The sequence below is a fragment of the Akebia trifoliata genome, unplaced genomic scaffold (assembly GCF_017979445.1).
Source record: "Akebia trifoliata isolate Shusen 1 unplaced genomic scaffold, ASM1797944v1 Contig01415, whole genome shotgun sequence".
NCBI lineage: Eukaryota > Viridiplantae > Streptophyta > Magnoliopsida > Ranunculales > Lardizabalaceae > Akebia > Akebia trifoliata.
The window spans coordinates 28,902-48,835 of NW_028237693.1; the positions used below are offsets into that span (position 1 = coordinate 28,902).

Consider the following 19,934-nt stretch of genomic DNA (forward strand, 5'->3'; position numbering starts at 1 on the left):
GGCCACTGTATTTCTCAAAATTGTAGGTTATGAGATGTTCCAATTCCAACAAATACGCTACATTGTGTCCATTCCACAAATCTTGATAATGAGTTGGGATGCATAACCATGTGAACCCTCATAATGAATCCACATTTGAGAGAATGCCCTTCATACCATTTCCAATCTTTCTTTGTGTATATATCCATATATAAGCTAAGATTAAATCATCTAATTTTCCATATCTTCAAGTCCTTTGATCTTAAAGTTTTTCTTGTTCTACAATTCTTTTGAAATCTATTTCTTCACCTTGTTTTTTTAAGAACAACTTTCCAAAGAAGCCATGGCTATACATTTGCTTGGGAGGGTTCATGCTAATAAATTTTTACGACGGTCTCTTCTAACTTCAGCGGACGTAGATGTACCAAAAGGCCACTTAGCCGTTTATGTCGGGAAGACCCAAAAGAAGCGTTATGTGATTCCAATCACCTATTTGAGCCATCCTTCATTCCAAGATTTGCTAAGTCAAGCTGAGGAAAAGTTTGGGTTTGATCATCCAATGGGTGGTCTCACAATTCCATGTGGTGAAGATGTCTTTGTTGATCTCACTTGTCGTTTGAATGCCTCATGAGAGAGAAGATTTTATAAATACTTATGTTTTTCATTCGATTCAAAGGAGAGGTTGTTTACTTAGCAACCCCCACCCAATTTTTTGTACAATGAAAAAAGATGATTTAATACAAAGTTTGGGCATGACCCTTCTATCATATGGTCTTGAACTTTCATTTTCCTTAGTAATTAAGGTAAGTCTTGCAAACTAACTACAAGAGAACTTCCAAGTTAAAATCAAACAATACATGTATGGAGATGTACAAAACATAACATGAGTTGGTATGCCACCATGGAAGAATGGTTCTTTCTCTGTATATGATTGCATCTGTTTGAGAATCAGATCTCATACTCAATATAAACTAATGAATTAAGTGCTATATCATATGACATATTCCATGATTTAAATTCGTTGATAGCAATCGACGATCTCATATTTGTTTAGAACCTTTGCAAGCGATCGATGCATAGTTTAAAGCAGTTTCTCCCAACTATTCTGTTTTTTCAAGTTAATGAGGTATGGGCAGTCAACAAACTCCACATTAAGGTCTCCTCATAATCCACAACATTTGAAAGATTAGAGTGCACACAAGAATAACTTAAGTAAAATAAGGATGAGTTCACTCAGCAGCCTAGGTTTTGACTTTTGAGGATAGCATGGTAACCTAATTTGGAAGAAAAAATAGGGATGGATTCACCAGTTTAAACTAATTTCCCCAATTATCCTATTTCTTACCCAAACCCATGTAGCATTCATTGTATATTCATATTTTTCCTTTATAAGAGTAAGGGAATCAAAAGAACTTTTCAAAGTGTTGGAAGAGAGAGCAAGTTTAGACTTTTTTATGCAATTAAAAGTACTACGGATTCGGCTCAAATAATTACTACAGATTGAGCTCAAATACTTTCTACATTCACTTGTATATATGTACAAGCATTGAGAAAAAGCATTCACTTGAATTTGATGTATTACAAAGATATCCAAGCTCATTTATATAGAGGAACAACTAAGAATAAAATGAACTTGTAAGCAATGCGGAACTAAACCTACAACATGTCAAAAATTTAGAAACAACCAATGATAAACTACTGATTGAACATGCTGCCCCTAGGGCTTTTAGACCAATGATACAACCCTAGACGGCATCCTAATAGCCTTTTTTAAACCCTGCAAAAAACCTTGATTTTCCAACAAAAAAAAAAAACAAAAGATTCACTTCGACTTTAAGGACTAGGTTGAAGAGGTATAAGATGATGAGTTTTTTAGTAGAAAAATAAGGGTTTTGGGCAAGAGGTTGAAGAAAAGGGTATTTTGATCATATTTTGTTAAGTCTCTTGCAGAGACCACAGTCAAAGATGTATATAATCAGTTTGAAAACCAAGGAATATCTCAAATATACACCAAAAACCAAAGGGGTATTTCGAAATTGCCCTTATGAGTCACAAACATGTCTCTATCAAAAAGTCCAGCTAGTTATGGTTTAAAAATAAATTCATGTAGGCCCTCTGTAAGCTGCATTTCTCAAAAGTACAGGTCATGAAATTTTCCAATTCCGACAAATAAACTTCTTTGTGTCCACTCCACAAATCTTGATAATGAGTTGGGATGCAAAACCATGTGCACCTTTATGATTAATGTCTCTTCACCACTAAATCCACATATGAGAGAATTCCCTTCATACAATTTCCTATCTTTCTTCCAACTATATATAGAAAGATAAGCAAACATTAAATCATCCAAAACCAAATCTTCAAATCCTCTGCTCTTACAGTTTTCCTTCTAACAACAACTTTACAAAGAAGTTATGGGTATCCATTTGCTTGGGCGGCTTCATGCTAAGAAAATTTTCGGATGGTCTCATCCAACTTCGGAGGCCATAGATGTTCCAAAAGGCTACTTAGCAGTTTATGTTGGTGAGACCCAAAAGAAGCGCTATGTGATTCCAATCATCTATTTGAACCATCCTTCATTCCAAGACCTACTAATTCAAGCTGAGGAAGAGTTTGGATTTGATCATCCAATGGGCGGTCTTACAATTCCATGTAATGAAGATGTGTTCGTTGATCTCACTCGTCGTTTGACCTCCTCATGAGAGAGAAGGGATATATAAAATACCTTCATTTTTTATTTATTTAAAGGAGTGGTTGTTTCCTCAGCAACCCCCACACAATTTTTTGTAAAGGAAAAACAAAGAAGTGATTCAATAGAAATTTTCTTCAACTTACATTTTGTTTAATAAGTTTATGCTTGGAAACTAAATGCAATGGAACTTCCAAGTTTTATTCTTTTTTAACATAACAGTGTTGGTATGTTACCATGGATGAATCATGAATGGTTCTTTCTCTGTACATACTCTCCTAATTTTGAGAGCCAGATCTCATATATACTCAATATAAACTAATGACTTTGATACTTAAAATCATGTTGATGATACTTCAAAATAATTTGATGGGGTCTAGTACCTACTTCATGTGGATTCACGGTCTTGAGCAACTCTCTCTCTCTCTCTCTCATGTTTCCTTGAGGTGATTTTTCAATGACACTTTTCACTTAGGTGCAGCAGCACCAAAGATTTTTTCAAACCTTTGTCCAACTGAACCCTGCAACGAGTAATGTGAGAGCTTCGAAGCTATTGTACATAAAAGAAAGTAGGACAACTAGCCCATGTGGTATTGTTTGTTAATGTTGTGCACATGTCTTGTACCAAACACCAGAAAGTATTATACACTTATACCCAAACTAGAGGTCAAAGGGATTGTGAGGGTTAGTTAATTGCTCTGAACTCATCAATGGATGTAGGCACCTCCTGAACCATGTTATATCAAGCTATGTTATTTTGGTGTCCTTTCTTCTTTTTCTTTTTTGTCTTTGATTAGGATTTCAAAGGGACATGTGGGTGAGTTGGTTGGTTCATATGGTTCAAGTTCATGAACATGAGCCAAACTAAAAAGAAGCAAACTTCAATTTGTTTGGAACCATTGATAGGAATCGACGATGTGCTATTTATTTAAAATCATTGAAAGGATTGATCTATAGCTTCAAAAGATCTAAACTGTTTTATATGGAGGAACAATTAAGTAAAAAAAAGTAACTTGTAAGCAATGGGGGACACAAATCAAAATATGTTAAAAATATCAAAACTACTCTAATCAATATAAATTGATGACCAAACATGAAACTAAAATTTCCTTCTAGAGATATCTTATTAAGCTCACACGGACATCATATAATTATAACTATAAGCCTGCATATGTGATGAAATACCTTGTCTGAATAGTACTACATGGTACAAGATGCTAATGCAATAAGTAATTGAAAGAACTTTGACAAGATCATAAGCTTGCCAAAAATCTTCACAAGGACCTTGCCAAAAACTTTTGGAAACACTTATTTCCTCTCCACTCGCCCACCTACAACAACTACTACTGATAATAATAATAAATCTTGATTTTCCACAAAAATCCATTATATTCAACGGGTTGTTTATTTGGAATATTTAGGGGAAAGCTTTTCCTTTTCTTCTCATTGACTTATTTGGTACTTTCTAGTCCTTACTAAAAATCTCAACATTTTAGGGGATACTCTTAAATAATTTGATGAAAAATGATAAATGCAGATCATTCTTATTGGCTTTTGACGCTTATTTGGATTAAGATTTCAATGGGATAGGTTGGTGAGTTTGTTGGTTTATATGATCCACTCTATGATTTGATATATTGACAGCAATCGACGATCTGATTTTTGTTTAAAACCATTGAAACCAATCAATCTATAGTTTCATGAGTTACTCTCAATCGTTCTGTTTTTCCAAGTTATTGAGGTATAGGCAGTCAACAGATCCACACTAAGATCTCCTCATAATCCACTGTATTTGAAAGATAAGAGGAGCTACTTGAGGAAAATCAGTATGAGCTCACTCAGTGGCCCTGGGTTTTGATCTTTGGGGATTGCACAGTATCCGAATTTGGAAGGGAAAAAGAGGGATAGACTCACCCATTCAAACCAACCCTCCCAATTTCAACAATTCTTTAATGTTTAGTGTGTATTAGCTTTTTTCTCTTAATAAGAGTTACTGATTCAAAATAAATTTTCATTTTTTTGGATGAAAGGGTAAGGGTGAAGAAAATTTTTATTCAAATACTTGCTACTTTTAATTGTATTTATGTATTGAACTTGATGTATTAGAAAGAGAGAACTCTTTTATATAACTAAGTACTAGAGTAACTTGTAAGCAATGTGGGACTAAACCTACAATATGCTAAAATTTCAAAAATAATTTTATCATCATAACTAATGACAAAAATGATACTAAAAATTATCTTCAATTGAACACCATTTCTAAATTTGAAAATAGGATAGAGATCATTCTATTGCCACAAAAATGAGAACGTAGTAGGTGGAAGATAATGCCATTGTGAACTAAATACAAAGTAACTTGTAAGCAAGGTACAAGTTAATTCCATATATCTTTGTCGACGATTAATCTATAGTTTCGAGTGGGGTCTCCTAATCATTCAGTATTTTCAAGGTAATGTAAGCATGCTAGTCAATGCTCAACATACCCCACACTAATGTCTCCTCATAATTCACTCCATTTGGAAGTTCATAATTTAAACACGAACATTGGCAAAAGAGGATGGATTCACCCATCCATCATCTTTAATAAAAGTTAATGATCAAAGAAATTTTCATTTTGTTGGATTAGAGGGTGAGAAGGTATTTTGGTCATTTTTGTTAGTCGCTCACAGAGACACCAGTCAAAGGGGTATGTCATCAGTTTCAAAACAAAGGGGTATGTCAAAATTACCCTTAGAATTCACAAACATGTCTTGGTTGTTTTTTAAATTCATGTAGGCCCTCCGTGGGGCTGTATTTCTCAAATTGTCAGTCATTTAGTGTTCCAATCCCAACAAATAAACTACATTGTGTCCACTCCACAAATCTTGATAATGGGTTGGGATGAAAAACCATGTGAACCCACATTTGTGAGATTCCCCTTAAGATATGTCTCTTCACCACTAAATCCACATTTGTGACATTCCCCTTCACACCAATTCCTATCTTCCTCTATGTATATATAAACATAGATAAGCTAAGAATAAATTATCCAATTCCAAGTCTTTAAATCCTCTTGTCTTAAAGTTTTTCTTGTTCTACAAATCTTTTCAAATCCATTTCTTGTTCTTCTAAAAAAACAACTTTTCAAAGAAGCGATGAGTACCCATTTGCTTGGGAAGGTTCATGCTAAGCAAATTTTCCGACGGTCTCTTCTTACTTCAGCGGCCATAGATGTTCCAAAACGGCACTTAGCAGTTTATGTTGGGGAGACCCAAAAGAAGCGCTATGTGATTCCAAGACTTGCTAAGTCGAGCTGAGGAAGAATTTGGATTTGATCATCCAATGGGTGGTCTTACAATTACATGTAACGAAGATGTCTTCATAAATTTCACTTGTCATTTGAATGCCTCAAGATAAAGAGGGCATGTACAAATACTGATATTTTTAATTTTAATTTTTTTTAAATTTAAAGGAGAGGTTATTTCCTAGGCAACCCCCTCCCAGAGTTTTGTAAAGGAGAAAAGAAATGATTCAATACAGAGTTAGTGATTGGCATTGATCCCTTCTATCATATTGTCTTGATGCAATTGATATTGCAGGTTTTTTTTTCCTTTTTCTTTTTTTAATATAAAATAATCAGGTCTTATGCTCAATATAAACTAATGACTAAAGCTTGATACTTAAAATCATGGATGCGGTCTTGTAACTACATGTGGATTCACATGATTTTGCCTCAGCACATGTTCTTGGAGGTCATTTTCCAAACACACATTTGACTTCTCTTTTCACCTTTGTCCAATTAACACTGCCAAGAATGATACAGGAGCTTCAAAGTTATTGTACATAATAAAAAATAGGACAACTAGCCCATGCTATGTTGTTTGTTAATGTTGTGATAGATGTCTTGTATTGTACACCAGCTTCAAAGCTATAGCACATAAAAGAAAGTAAGACAACTAACCCAGATGAAATTGTTTATTAATGTTGTGATAGATGTCTTGTATTGTACACCAGAGATTATTGTACACTTACACGCAAATGGGAGGTCACAAGCAGAGTGAAAGCTTCTAATTTCTTTTTCAGAATTAGATAATTGCTCTGAACTCATCCATGGATGTAGGAATTGTCGAAGCACGTTATAACTTGCTATGTTACGTGTTTTTCCTTTCTTTTATGGCTTTTGATTAAGATTTCGAAGGGACATGTGAATGAGTTAGTTGGTTCATATTGTATACTCCATGACCATGTTCCACTCTAAAAGAAAACAAACTTCTACTTGTTTCAAACCATTGAAAGCAATATACTCAGAGATGTGCTATTTGTTTAAAACTATTGAATCGATCGACCTATAGTTTCAAAGGAGAGGTTGTTTCCTTAGCAATCCAATATCCCCAATGGAACATTTTAAGGAAAATGAGGATAAATTCACTCGGTGGTCATAGTTTTTTCTATCTTTGGGGACATCATGGTAGCCAAACTTGGAAGGAAAAACAGGGATGGATTCACCCATTCAAACCAATGTCCCCAATTTTAACAATTCTTGTACAATAGGAGTTAGTGAATCAGAAGAAATTTTCATTTTATTGGATGAGAAAGTAAGGGGTTAAGTAATTTTTTAAACAATTTGAATGACAACTACTGAGTTAAAAAACATGCTACGTTTACGTGTATATATGGACAACGATGTAGAACAAATGGCAGGGGATTTCATGGAGCAAGTTTATCGCGAAAAAAAGGAAAGCAAAATAGCACTAGTAGAAATCATGAGCCCGGAGTCGGAATCATTCTGCGAGACCGTTTATGCGATTTTGCTATTTTAGAAAAGTTTAGTTTTGTTAATAACTTTTGTTTTAGAAGTCAAAATCATGAACCGTCGATTCTCCCTTACTTATAGGGTTAAGTAGTTTGTATTTCCATGCTTAGTTCGTTTTTACTTTTTTTAGCTATTTTAGCATTCTACAAATGCAACTACAACATAGAAATCACCTTAAATTTAATAAAATTTCTCTTTAAGAGTTCTTTTCTTGTGGATTCCAGATTTTATTAGTCTTTTATTTCTTTTCTCGTTGGTCATACAACCTTTCTCATTCAAAATCATCACAGAGTTCTTTTATGGTGGATCCCAATTTCTCTTTATCCCTACCCCCCACCCACGAATGGTTAATAATAATAATAATAATAATATTCTTGATTTTCCTCAATTAATTAATATGGAAAATCTTGGGTAAATATTTTTTTCTTTTCTTGTCATTGACTAATTTCGCATTTTGTAATCCTTGCTCAAATTCTAAACATTATGGGGATCTTGATGTATTCACCTTGTATTTGAGATCTAGCTCGAGAGGTTGAAGACGATGGGCTTTTGGGGGTACGAAGATCTTTTAGTCCTTTCTATTAGTCTCTCACAGAAAACCACAGTCAAGGGACCATATCCTCAGTTTGAAAACTCAGTGGTCTCTCAAATATAAACCAAAATCCAAAGGGGTACTGTAGATGCACGAAATTGCTCTACACTTTCCTTCTCTCTCAGCTCGGGCGGACCTGCAAATCAGCCCACTCCGACGATCAAGTTAGACCAATTGATCAGTATAATTTTTAAGAGAAGAAGAATTCGAACCCTTTTTACCCATAGTTTTTTTCTTTATATAGGCGTTCAACTTGATCGTTTTCTGTGCCATCCCTTGAGGTGACCTGGGGTAGTTAGCCTACTCTCTGACATGTCAGCTGCAGGAGTTGTTGCAACTGCCCTATCACTTCTGAGAAAATCGGAGTTGGTCTGACATGACGTGGGTTGTCAGGACTGACTGTCTATCACTGGCACACCTGTCAAATCTGTCCTACCGACCTATGAGGCAGTTGCCCGGACCACTTCACCGGCTGATGGCTTAGTTCCGAGCTTAGAATCCGTGCATTCGTCGGGGTTAATAAACCAAGCAAGGGCAGCAGTTCATCCGACCTTAAAATCATTAATCCTGGCCCTTATTCGAGCCACGTGTCTGTGCTCAAGAATTTTCCCCCACAATACCCCCTCTCGAGGGCTCGGGCAGAATGATCGGGTACTCGGGAATATTAATAATAAATTAGGAAACTGACACGTGGGTGCCTCTCATTGGGTCTCAGCTAAGATTAATGATATCTTTATGGCGAATCGTCACTTAGTCTTTTCACTTTTCGAGGGCGGCGGTAGGTTGGGCTGTTATCGTAGTGTGCGTCCTGTCTGTTGGTTTAAACGGCGCAATTATTGCATAGAGTACACGTGGCGCCCGGAGAGTGGCTTCGATTCGCGTGCAATGGGGCGAACGGTCATATTGGGTTTCTCAGCGTTTAATGCCTCATTATTGACCTGAGAAAACCCTGTCTGTTGATCCTAAGCGCACATCTCGAGGCTCTCCTTGCCTATAAATATCCCCTTTACCTCCTATTTTCATTTTCACTTTCACTTTCCCTGCTGTTACTCTGCCCATTTGCCCCTTTGCGCGCTCCCTGCCTTTGCCAGTGCCTCCGCCGCGCCCTTGCTGTGCTATTCAGTCACCTGCCGCCCGGCGACCGGACGTTTTACGATTTCTTCGAAGAGTAAGGTAACGAAATCGAGGCCTCTCCCCTCTCCTCTGTCATTCCTCTTCACCTTCTCTCTTCTAAATGGCCAAGGGGAAATCCTATTCCCCTGTTCGCCCTTCACTGGACACCGTCCGGGATACCTTCGGTGTCCCTAGCGGCGTGAGTCTGTCCTATGTGGACGAGACCTCTGTCCAGCGTGAATGCCCCCCAGGTACCTCGGTGGTATACTGGGGGCAGTTGAAGGCTGGCCTCCGAGTTCCCCTTAGCAGGCTAACTCGAGAGGTTCTGAACTTCTTCAGGAGGGCTCCCGGCCAGATGAGTGGGAACTTCTTCCATCTCATTCAAGCCTTCGAGCTAATGAATGAGAGACTGGATGAAGGTCTGCAACTCGGCCTACCGGATATTAGGGCACAATTTGTCCTTAAAAAATGTCCGAACAGGCCGGGGTTCTTTTATCTTTCAAAGAGGAGAGGGAAGCCGTCCTTGATTGAGCTTCCCGACTCGGACAAGGACTGGTTTTTATTTCCAATCCGACTCTCCGGTCAGTGGGAAGGTGCTATCGGGGACGAGCTTCCCCCTTTGCTATACCACTCCTTCAACCCCCATGGTGAGTATTTCTTTGGTCTTCTCTTCTATTTTTCTGTTGCTGTTCTTTGTGTATACTGCTTTTTCGCTGTTTTATTTTGCGCAGACCCGACTAAAGATAAGTTCCTTGGTGAGTCCGTGGTGATCACCCACCTTTTCTCCAACACCGATCTCTACAACCACGCCACTGCTTTCCTTCCACCCAACGTCCGTCCATCAGATATGGCGTTGCAGTCAAAGCGTCCTCCACCAGTCCTCGCCTCCGACTCTGAGGAGGAAGTTGCTGAGGTTCCCCCAACAATAACAACCTCGACTCCCGGGGTAAGGCGTGCCGATCCTGAGGAGGAAGAAGAGGAAGACCACCAACCTCTTCTGAAGAGGTTAAGGAGGGGGCCCCGTTCTCCTGCCCCAATGCTCCAGCTGCCCCCTCCTCCAGTTCCGGAGGAGACCTGCCATCCAGCCGAGCCATCCCAGGCATCCTCGGCTGGATTGGTGCAGAGGGGGGTCGCGCCTCCTTCCCCCTAGGTAGTCCAACCCACAGTCAGGGGTAGGCCGGTGTCGGACAAAGATTCAGCCTTGTCCAACCCGGCCATAGCAAGGGTAATCTTTGATGCGTCCGCGCTACCGCGGGACGTGGAGAAAGTCCGCAAGAGTTTTGCCGGTGATTCGGCAAAATTCTCGAACGACGCATTCCGAGCTTTGGCAGTGGTAAGCTTTTCATCTTTACCCTTTATTTTCCTTGGTTCGACACTTATTTCCAGTTTGTTCCTCCATCTAACTCTTTTCTTCTCCTTACCAGGCGCAACACGCCGTGGCCAAGCTCGTGGAATCCCGCGATGCTTCCGTGGACAACCTTAGGTCCACGGAAGGTCGCCTTCTTCAGCTACAGGCTGAAAGGGATGCGGCTGCGGCCAACTCTCAGAAGCTCCAATCAAGCTTGGATAGTGCACTATCCGAGCTGGAGCAGAATAAAGATAAGCTAGCTCTGGCGGAGGGGAAGATCTCTTCCCTGGAAGAGCTGGTGAAGGCGAAGGAGGCAGAGCAGGAGAGAGCACTTCAAGATCAGCTCAACTCCCTCCAGGCCCAGCTGGACTCTTCAGAGGAAGCCTGGGAGGCAGCTTATAATAAGCTAAAGGCGAAGCTGAGGAAAGCCGAGGCCGCTGCAAAGAGGCCGGAGGTGATCCCAGAAGCCACACCATCCGCTGCTCCTGAGCCGAGTCCTGAAGCCCCAGTTGCACCAGTTGACATCCAAGCCCCCGAAGATGCCGTGGTAGCGATTGAAGCAGACGAATAGTTTTCCTTTTTCCTTCTTTGTAGCATAATTTTGTAACTCCATATGTAATCCTAATGGAAGTATATAAATATATATATTTTTCGTGCCAACTTTTGTGCCTTCCATTTTATTTTGCTTTCTCTTTTCTGCTCTTTAAATTAAGGCATATTGTTTTTTTTTTTTTTTTTTTTTTTTTTTTTTTTTTAAAACAAAGCCTAAATAATTAACGATACCTAACACCTTAGGCTCATCGTTTATCCAAGACAAAGATCTTGTCTTGATTTTAGTGTTTAAGCATGGGCTTGATGCCAGCGAAGAACCGGGATTCTAATTTTGAATCGGACTCCTTAATATGGACTAGGCTTTTCGTTTCAACCAAAGTCCTCAGATCGGCTCGGCTCCTATGGAGGAGCCGAGGCTTTTCCTTCGACCAACTCCCCAGTTGGGCTTGGTCCCCGTGGTGGCACCAAGGCTTTTCCTTCAAACCAACTCCTCAGTTGGGCTCGGCTCTTATGGAGGGGCCGAGGCTTTTCCTTAGACCAACTCCCCAGTTGGGTTTGGTCCCCGTGGTGGGACCAAGGCTTTTCCTTCAAACCAACTCCTCAGTTGGGCTCGGTTCCTATGGAGGGGCCGAGGTTTTTCCTTAGACAGCAGGCATAGGCGCAAAGATGACTTTATTGATAATATTTCTTTAAATTGAATACATTCCATGGTGATTGAATTTCCTCCCCTGCCGGCGTCTCCAAGTAGTACACGCCCGTTTCCCCGACTTTCCGCACGATGTATGGGCCTTCCCAGTTACAGCCGAGCTTCCCACTATTGACTTCCTTGGTGTTAGAAAACACCTTTCGTAACACCATATCGCCGATTTTGAATTCCCTATGACGTACCTTCCGGTCATAAGACCTCTTCAACACCTGCTGGTACCGTGCCAATCTCTCTATGACCCTTTCCCGCGTCTCATCCAACCAATCCAAATTCCGAGCCACCATTTCATCGTTGAACTCTGTCTCGGCGATTAGCGTCCTCGTAGTAGGAACCTGTATCTCGGTTGGAATAACAGCTTCTGTTCCATAGGCTAGTGCGAACGGGGTAAAACCTGTTGCCCTTCTCGCCGTGGTTCGGTACGCCCAGAGGACACTGTGTAGCTCGTCTACCCATCTTCCCTTGTGTTCCGCCAGCTTCTTCTTTAAGTTCGCGAGGATTGTCTTGTTTGATGCTTTAGCTTGGCCATTTTCTTGTGGATATCTTGGTGACGATTGCAGTGATCGAATTCCGTATTCCTTGAAGTACGATTGCACACGGTTGCCCTTGAACTGTGTTCCATTGTCAGAGATCAATGCATAAGGGATCCCAAAGCGCGTTATGATGTGCTCCCAAGTGAATTTGATGACTTCCTCTTCCCTGATCCGTGTGAGGGGCACAGCTTCCACCCATTTGGTAAAATAGTCTGTAGCTACTAGGATGAACAGCTTACCCCCCTTTCCCCGAGGCAGAGGTCCAACAATGTCCATACCCCATATCGAGAACGGCCAGGGTGATTTCATAGAATGGAGTTCACTGGCTGGCTGCAGATGCATGGGAGCATGTTTTTGGCATTGATCACAGGTCCTCACATACCTCTTACAGTCTTCCTGCATCCTTGGCCAGAAGTAGCCCTGATTGATAACCTTATTGGCGAGTGACCGTCCTCCCGAATGATTGCCGCAGATTCCCTCGTGGATTTCCGCCATTACGAGCTCGGACTCTTCCTTAGTAAGGCATCTGAGAAGTGGTCCCCCGAAGGACATCCTATACAGTTTGTCCCCAACGAGTGTATATTTGCCGACCTGCCGAAGCAATTTTCTGGCTTCCCCCTTGTCTGCTGGCAGAACCTTTGAGTGGAGAAACCTCGTGAACTCTTCTATCCATCCTGAGGTCCCTCCAGCCTGTGCGCATTCCCTTTCTTCGTGTTCGATACTTGCATTAGGCAGGTATTCCACCGGTAGAGATCGTCCTTCCGTCTCTCCTAGCATTGAGGCAATGTAAGCCAATGAATCTGCATGCCTGTTCTCATCCCTTGGTATCTGACATATCTCCACTTGGTCGAACTTCTTAATCTCCCGCTTAACTGAGATCAGGTATCTCGTCATGCGTTCGTCCTTTGCTTCAAATTTCCCGTTGCACTGGTTCGCTATAAGTTGGGAGTCGGTACATAGCTTTACCCGGCCAATTTTCAACTCGCTTGCCATTCTCAGCCCGTGGATAACTGCCTCGTACTCAGCTTCATTATTTGATGCCCCATACCCGAGTTTGATTACCTTTTCCAATCTATCATTGCTCGGCATTACAATTACTATTCCCACCCCCGAGCCTGAGTAGTTTGACGACCCATCGACAAAAATTCTCCATCCTGCCTGCTTGTCCCACAGCTCCACTTCTTCCGTCCCTTCGTCCTCGTTCTCCAACTCTTCCCAGTTCGGATCCTCAACCGGGAAGTCCGCAAGGAAATCTGCCAATACCTGCCCCTTTATCGCTGTCCGGGATTCAAATTGTAAGTCGTACTCTCCGAGGATTACGGTCCACCTCGCCATCCTCCTCGACTTTTCGGATCTGTGCATCATCTCTTTCAGCGGGGTGTCCGTCACAACTCGGATGCGGTGCGAAAGGAAGTAAGGCCTGAGCTTGTGCGCCGAGTAAACGAGCGACAATCCTACCTTCTCCGTCTTGGTGTACTTAACCTCCGATACGCCCAAAGTTTTGCTGACGTAATAGATAGGATATTCCCGCCCCATATCGACTTTAAAGAGAACCGAGCTCACTGATGACGAACTAGTTGCCAGGTAAATTCCCAACTCCTCTCCCTCTTCCGGGGAACTGAGGATCGGTGGCTGCCCTAAGTATCTCTTCAGATCGTTGAACGTTGCCTCACATTCCGCACCCCAGGCGAAATTCTTCTCCTTCTGCAACAACGTGAAGAGCGGACGGCATCGATCGGATACCCTGGAGATAAACCTGTTCAGCGCAGCTATTCTCCCTGCCAACTTCTGCACCTGCTTCTGGTTAGTGGGGCTCGGCATTTCTACCAACGCCCGGATTTGGTCTGGGTTGGCCTCAATGCCTCTCCTGGTGATAATGTGCCCGAGGAATTTCCTAGAAGAGACAGCGAAGACACATTTCTTCGGATTCAGCTTCATTTTGAAACTCCTCAGCCGATCAAACGTTTGCTTGAGGTCTTCCAGATGATCCCCTGCTCGCTTGCTTTTTACCAATAAATCGTCGATATATACCTCCACAATCTTCCCGATCAATCCTTCGAACATTTTCGTCACGAGTCTCTGGTAAGTTGCCCCAGCATTTCTCAAGCCGAACGGCATAACCTTAAAACAAAACAATCCTTGCTCGGTGATGAATGATGTTCGTTCCTGGTCCTCCATTGCTAGGGGGATCTGGTTATACCCCGAGTATCCGTCCATAAAGGACATTCTCTCATGACCAGCAGTGGCGTCGACCAACCTGTCGATCCTTGGCAGCGGAAAACTGTCCTTTGGGCACGCCTTATTCAGGTTTGTGAAGTCAATGCACACTCTCACCCTCCCATCCTTCTTCGGCACTGCTACTATGTTCGCTATCCATTCTGGGTACTCTACTTCCCTGATAAACCCGGCATTTAAGAGTTTCTCGATTTCCTCATTTACCCCCTGCCTAAGGCGCGGAGACAGCCTCCTCGGCTTCTGTCTAACAGGTCGGAAGCTTTCATCGACATTTAATCTATGGCACGCCACCGTTGGGTCTATCCCGGGCATGTCCTCCAATGACCATGCGAATACGTCCTTGTTTGTCCTCAGAAGTTGGAGTAGTGCTGTCTTCTCCTCCTGCAACATTGTGGTGCCAATATTAACTAGCTGTCCTCCATTATCGCCGAGGTCCACGGCTTCGACTTCTTCAACTGTTACCCGCTGCTCTCGCTGCGGCTGCTTCTGTAATTACTACGAAGCTTCACCAACAGTTGGAGGTACCTTTCTCTTCTTCAGGGGGACGGCCTCGGGCCCTCGGTCTTGCTTCAAAGCCAGGTGAAAACACCTCTGCGACATCTCCTGGTCACCCCTAATTTCCATTATTCCTTCCTTTCCCGGGAAACGAATGACTTGATGATAGGTCGACGGGACCGCCTTCATCTCGTGTATCCACCTTCGCCCCAGGATCGCGTTGTAGGCTGAATCCGCATCTATTACCACGAATCTTGTCATCACCACTTTTGACCCTGCGGTGATCGGGAGTGTGATTTCTCCTACCGGGCTGCTCGGGGCACCGTTGAACCCATAGACAAGGGTCGGTGTGGGTTCCAGACTCTCTGAAACCCCCATCCTTCTTGCCGCGCTCAGGAAGATAATGTCCACCGCGCTTCCTGGGTCCACCAGTATTTTTCGGAGCTCAACATTTCCCACTGGGAGTGCGATGACTATTGCGTCCTGATGGGGCCCTGCCGTTCCCTTCAGGTCATCCTCCGTGAACACAATTGCCTGGGAATCAGTTCCGTGGTTCGTCGTTCCGGCCATCCGTACTCCTGATGCCACAATGTTGACCCCGACCATATGTCGGATCTTTTTTACTTTCTCTCGAATCTCCCGCCTAGACGGCACTTCGGCCCCTAATAATCCTGTGATGGTATGAACTATCCTGCGCTCTTCCGTCTCTCGACGCCCTCCTTTAGTTGGCCTTCTTTGCTCGGGCTTTCGTTCGGCTCTCTCGGTAATCTCCCCTCTTTTCCTTCCTCCCGTGGAGACATAACCTTTGAGCTTCCCTGCTTCGATCATATCCTGGATGATATGGCGCAGCCTGTAACAGTCCTCAGTAGGGTGATCCTCAGCCTCATGATACTCGCAATACGGTTTGCCGGGTTTCCCCTTATATCCCCGTGGTGGCTGGACGAAGTCGGGTTCCCCCCTTATTTGCCTCAGTATCACGGATAGTTTTTCATTGAGCGGGGTATACACCCGGCCTCTCTTCCACCATGATTGCTCGTTCGAATCTCTCCGCCTTTTCTTGCTTCCTTCCCCTCCGAGGTGTGCCGGCAACTTTGCAGCGTCCATTCCCCCTTCACTATTGGCCACTGTTTGAGCGCTTCGTCTCCTGCCCTTTACCGATTCTTCCACCAGGATGTACTTTTCCACCTTCGCATACAGATCTTCCAAACGAGTCGGGTCAGACTTGATCAAGGACTCATGCAACCGTGTTCCCGGGATGACCGCAGCGATATACGCCGCGCAGGCAGTTGCCTCGTCCATGCCTTCTACATCCAGGGCTTTTGTTCGAAAGCGAGTTACGAACGATCTAATACTCTCCCCGGACTCTTGTCGAAGGTTAAATAGAGTGTTAACTCCGACCTTCTTCCTTCGCAGATGAACAAACTGCCCAACAAACGTTTCCTCTAGCTCGGAAAAATTTGTTATTGTTCCAGCTGATAAGGCCTGGAACCACATCATGGCCCCGAGCCTCAAGGTTGACGGAAATAGCTTGCAGAGCAATGGATCGTCGTTCTGGTACAACACCATCTGACTTCTGTATTGCAGTATATGATCCATAGGATCTCGTGTTCCGTCATAAGTTTCAAATTTTGGCATGTGGAACGACCTGGGTGGTTCTGACTTCATTATCGCCGGCGAGAATGGTGTCCCTTTGAGTTCCCGAATTGCGTTCCTTACCTTTTGTGCGGGGTCCCTTCCGCGGGCGAATTCCTCATCCCTTCTTCTGAGCATTTCCTCCACTTCCCTCCTCGTCATCGTTTCTTTAACTTCGGAGCTTCCTTGCTGCGTTTTTACTGCTGCTGAATCTTCGGTCCAATCTACCTCCGTTCTTGCCGCTCGAACAGGATGATCGCTACTCTGCTCTGCCCCTGGGCCTTCCTCGGTCTCCGCACGCTCGCCTAACCTTTGCCTGAGCTCCTCATTTTCCCTTCTTATTTTCACTATCTCATCATTTTGTTTCTCCAACCCCCTGCGCATTTCCTCTCTCATCTCCGTGAGTAAGTTGTACATTGCAAGCATTGGGTCCGGCGCGTTTGGGGGCGAGTCTGCTGGTAGTGGGTTTGATGGCTCTCCACGATTTTCGCCTCTAGCTCTTCCCATCTTGGTCGTTTTTCTTGTAAGTTTCCCACGGACGGCGCCAAATTGTAGATGCACGAAATTGCTCTACACTTTCCTTCTCTCTCAGCTCGGGCGGACCTGCAAATCAGCCCACATAAGTGATAGGGCAGTTGCAACAACTCCTGCAGCTGACATGTCAGAGAGTAGGCTAACTACCCCAGGTCACCTCAAGGGATGGCACAGAAAACGATCAAGTTGAACGCCTATATAAAGAAGAAAACTATGGGTAAAAAGGGTTCGAATTCTTCTTCTCTTAAAAATTATACTGATCAATTGGTCTAACTTGATCGTCGGAGTGGGCTGATTTGCAGGTCCGCCCGAGCTGAGAGAGAAGGAAAGTGTAGAGCAATTTCGTGCATCTACAGGTACGTCAAAAATGCCCTTAGGAGTAAGGAGTCACAAACATGTCTTCAATCCAAAGGTCCAGTTGTCATGTTGAATAAATTCATGTAGGCCACTGTATTTCTCAAAATTGTAGGTCATGAGATGTTCCTATTTCAACAAATACACTACATTGTATCCATTCCACAAATCTTGATAATGAGTTGGGATGCATAACCATGTGAACCCTCATAATGAATCCACATTTGAGAGAATGCCCTTCATACCATTTCCAATCTTTCTTTGTATATATTTACATATATAAGCCAAGATTAAATCATCAAATCTTCCAAATCTTCAAGTCCTTTGATCTTAAAGTTTTTCTTCTACAATTCTTTTGAAATCTATTTCTTCACCTTGTTTTTTTAAGAACAACTTTCCAAAGAAGCCATGGCTATACATTTGCTTGGGAGGGTTCATGCCAATAAATTTTTTCGTCGGTCTCTTCTAACTTCAGCGGCCATAGATGTTCCAAAAGGCCACTTAGCCATTTATGTCGGGAAGACCCAAAAGAAGCGTTATGTGAGTCCAATCACCTATTTGAACCATCCTTCATTCCAAGACTTGCTAAGTCGAGCTGAGGAAGAGTTTGGGCTTGATCATCCAATGGGCGGTCTCACAATTCCATGTTGATCTCACTTGTCGTTTGAACGCCTCATGAGAGAGAGGGTTTTATAAATACTTATGTTATTCGTTTGATTCAAAGGAGAGGTTGTTTACTTAGCAACCCCCACCCAATTTTTTATACAATGAAAAAGAATGATTCAATACATAGTTTGGGCATGACCCTTCTATCATATTGTCTTGAACTTTCATTTTCCTTAGTAATTAAGGTGATGCTTTGAAACTAACTACAAGAGAACTTTCAAGTTAAAATCAGACAATACATGTATGGAGATGTACAAAACATAACATGAGTTGGTATGCCACCATGGAAGAATGGTTCTTTATCTGTATATGATTGCATATGTTTGAGAATCAGATCTCATACTCAATATAGACTAATGAATTAAGTGCTATATCATATGACACACTCCATGATTTAAATTCGTTGACAGCAATCGACGATCTGATATTTGTTTAGAACCATTGCAAGCCATCGAACTATAGTTTAAAGCAGTTTCTCCCAACCATTCTGTTTTATCAAGTTAATGAGGTTTGGGAAGTCAAGAGATTCCACATTAAGGTCTCCTCATAATCCACAACACTTGAAAGATTAGAGTGCACACAAGAACAACTTAAGGAAAATAAGGATGAGTTCACTCAGCAGCCCCGGGTTTTGACCTTTGCGGATATCATGGTTGCCAAATTTGGAAGAAAAAATGAGGATGGATTCACACATTTAAACCAATCTCCCCAATTATCATATTTCTTACCCAAACCCATGTATCAATCCTTTATAAGAGTCAGTGAATCAAAAGAACTTTTCTAAGTGTTGGAAGACGCAGCATGTTTACACTTTTTTATGCACTTAAAATTACTATAGATTTGGCTCAAATAATTCCTACAGAGTGAGCTGAAATACTTTCTACATTCACTTGTATATATGTACAAGCATTGAGAAAAACCATTTTATTGAATTTGATGTATTACAAAGATATCTGAGCTCATTTATATAGAGGAACAACTAAGAATAAAATGAACTTGTAAGCAATGCGGAACTAAACCTACAACATGTCAAAATTTTTGAAACAGTCATATTCAACATAAACTACTGATTGAACATGCTACCCCTAGGGCTTTTAGACCAATGATACAACCCTAGACGGCATCCTAATAGCCTTTTTTAAACTCTGCAAAAAACCTTGATTTTCCCAACAAAAAGAAAAAAACAAAGATTCACTTCGACTTTAAGGACTAGGTTGAAGGGGTATAAGATGATGAGTTTTTTAGGAGAAAAATAAGGGTTTTGGGCAAGAGGTTGAAGAGAAGGGTATTTTGATCATATTTTGTTAGTCTCTTGCAGAGACCACAGTCAAAGATGTATATAATCAGTTTGATAACCAAGGGATATCTCAAATATACACCAAAAACCAAAGGAATATTTCGAAATTACCCTTATGAGTCACAAACATGTCTCTATCAAAAAGTCCAGCTAGTTATGGTTTAAAAATAAATTCTTGTAGGACCTCTGAAAGCTGTATTTCTCAAAAGTACAGGTCGTGAAATGTTCCAATTCCAACAAATAAACTACTTTGTGTCCACTCCACAAATCTTGATAATGAGTTGGGATGCAAAACCATGTGAACCCTCATCAAATATGTCTCTTCAACACCAAATCCACATTTGAGAGAATTTCCTTCATACCATTCGCTATCTTTCTTTGTTGTATATATACATAGATAATCTAAGATTAATTCAATCC

General features: G+C 42.0%; 2 protein-coding genes across 2 annotated transcripts; both read left to right on the top strand.

The window, feature by feature from the left end:
• Positions 1 to 224: 224 nt before the first annotated feature.
• Positions 225 to 693, top strand: LOC147380410 (auxin-responsive protein SAUR21-like). The gene has a single exon (XM_086431734.1). The coding sequence runs from the start codon at positions 323 to 325 to the stop codon at positions 608 to 610; it is 288 nt and encodes a 95-aa protein (XP_086287860.1). The 5' UTR covers positions 225 to 322; the 3' UTR covers positions 611 to 693.
• Positions 694 to 2,393: 1,700 nt separating this feature from the next.
• Positions 2,394 to 2,681, top strand: LOC147380411 (auxin-responsive protein SAUR22-like). The gene has a single exon (XM_086431717.1). It carries the CDS (start codon positions 2,394 to 2,396, stop codon positions 2,679 to 2,681), a length of 288 nt encoding a protein of 95 aa, XP_086287843.1.
• Positions 2,682 to 19,934: the final 17,253 nt, after the last annotated feature.

Bases quoted from the DNA above. Each gene is read 5' to 3' on its own strand.
- LOC147380411 (XM_086431717.1), top strand. From the start codon at position 2,394: ATGGGTATCCATTTGCTTGGGCGGCTTCATGCTAAGAAAATTTTCGGA.
- LOC147380410 (XM_086431734.1), top strand. From the start codon at position 323: ATGGCTATACATTTGCTTGGGAGGGTTCATGCTAATAAATTTTTACGA.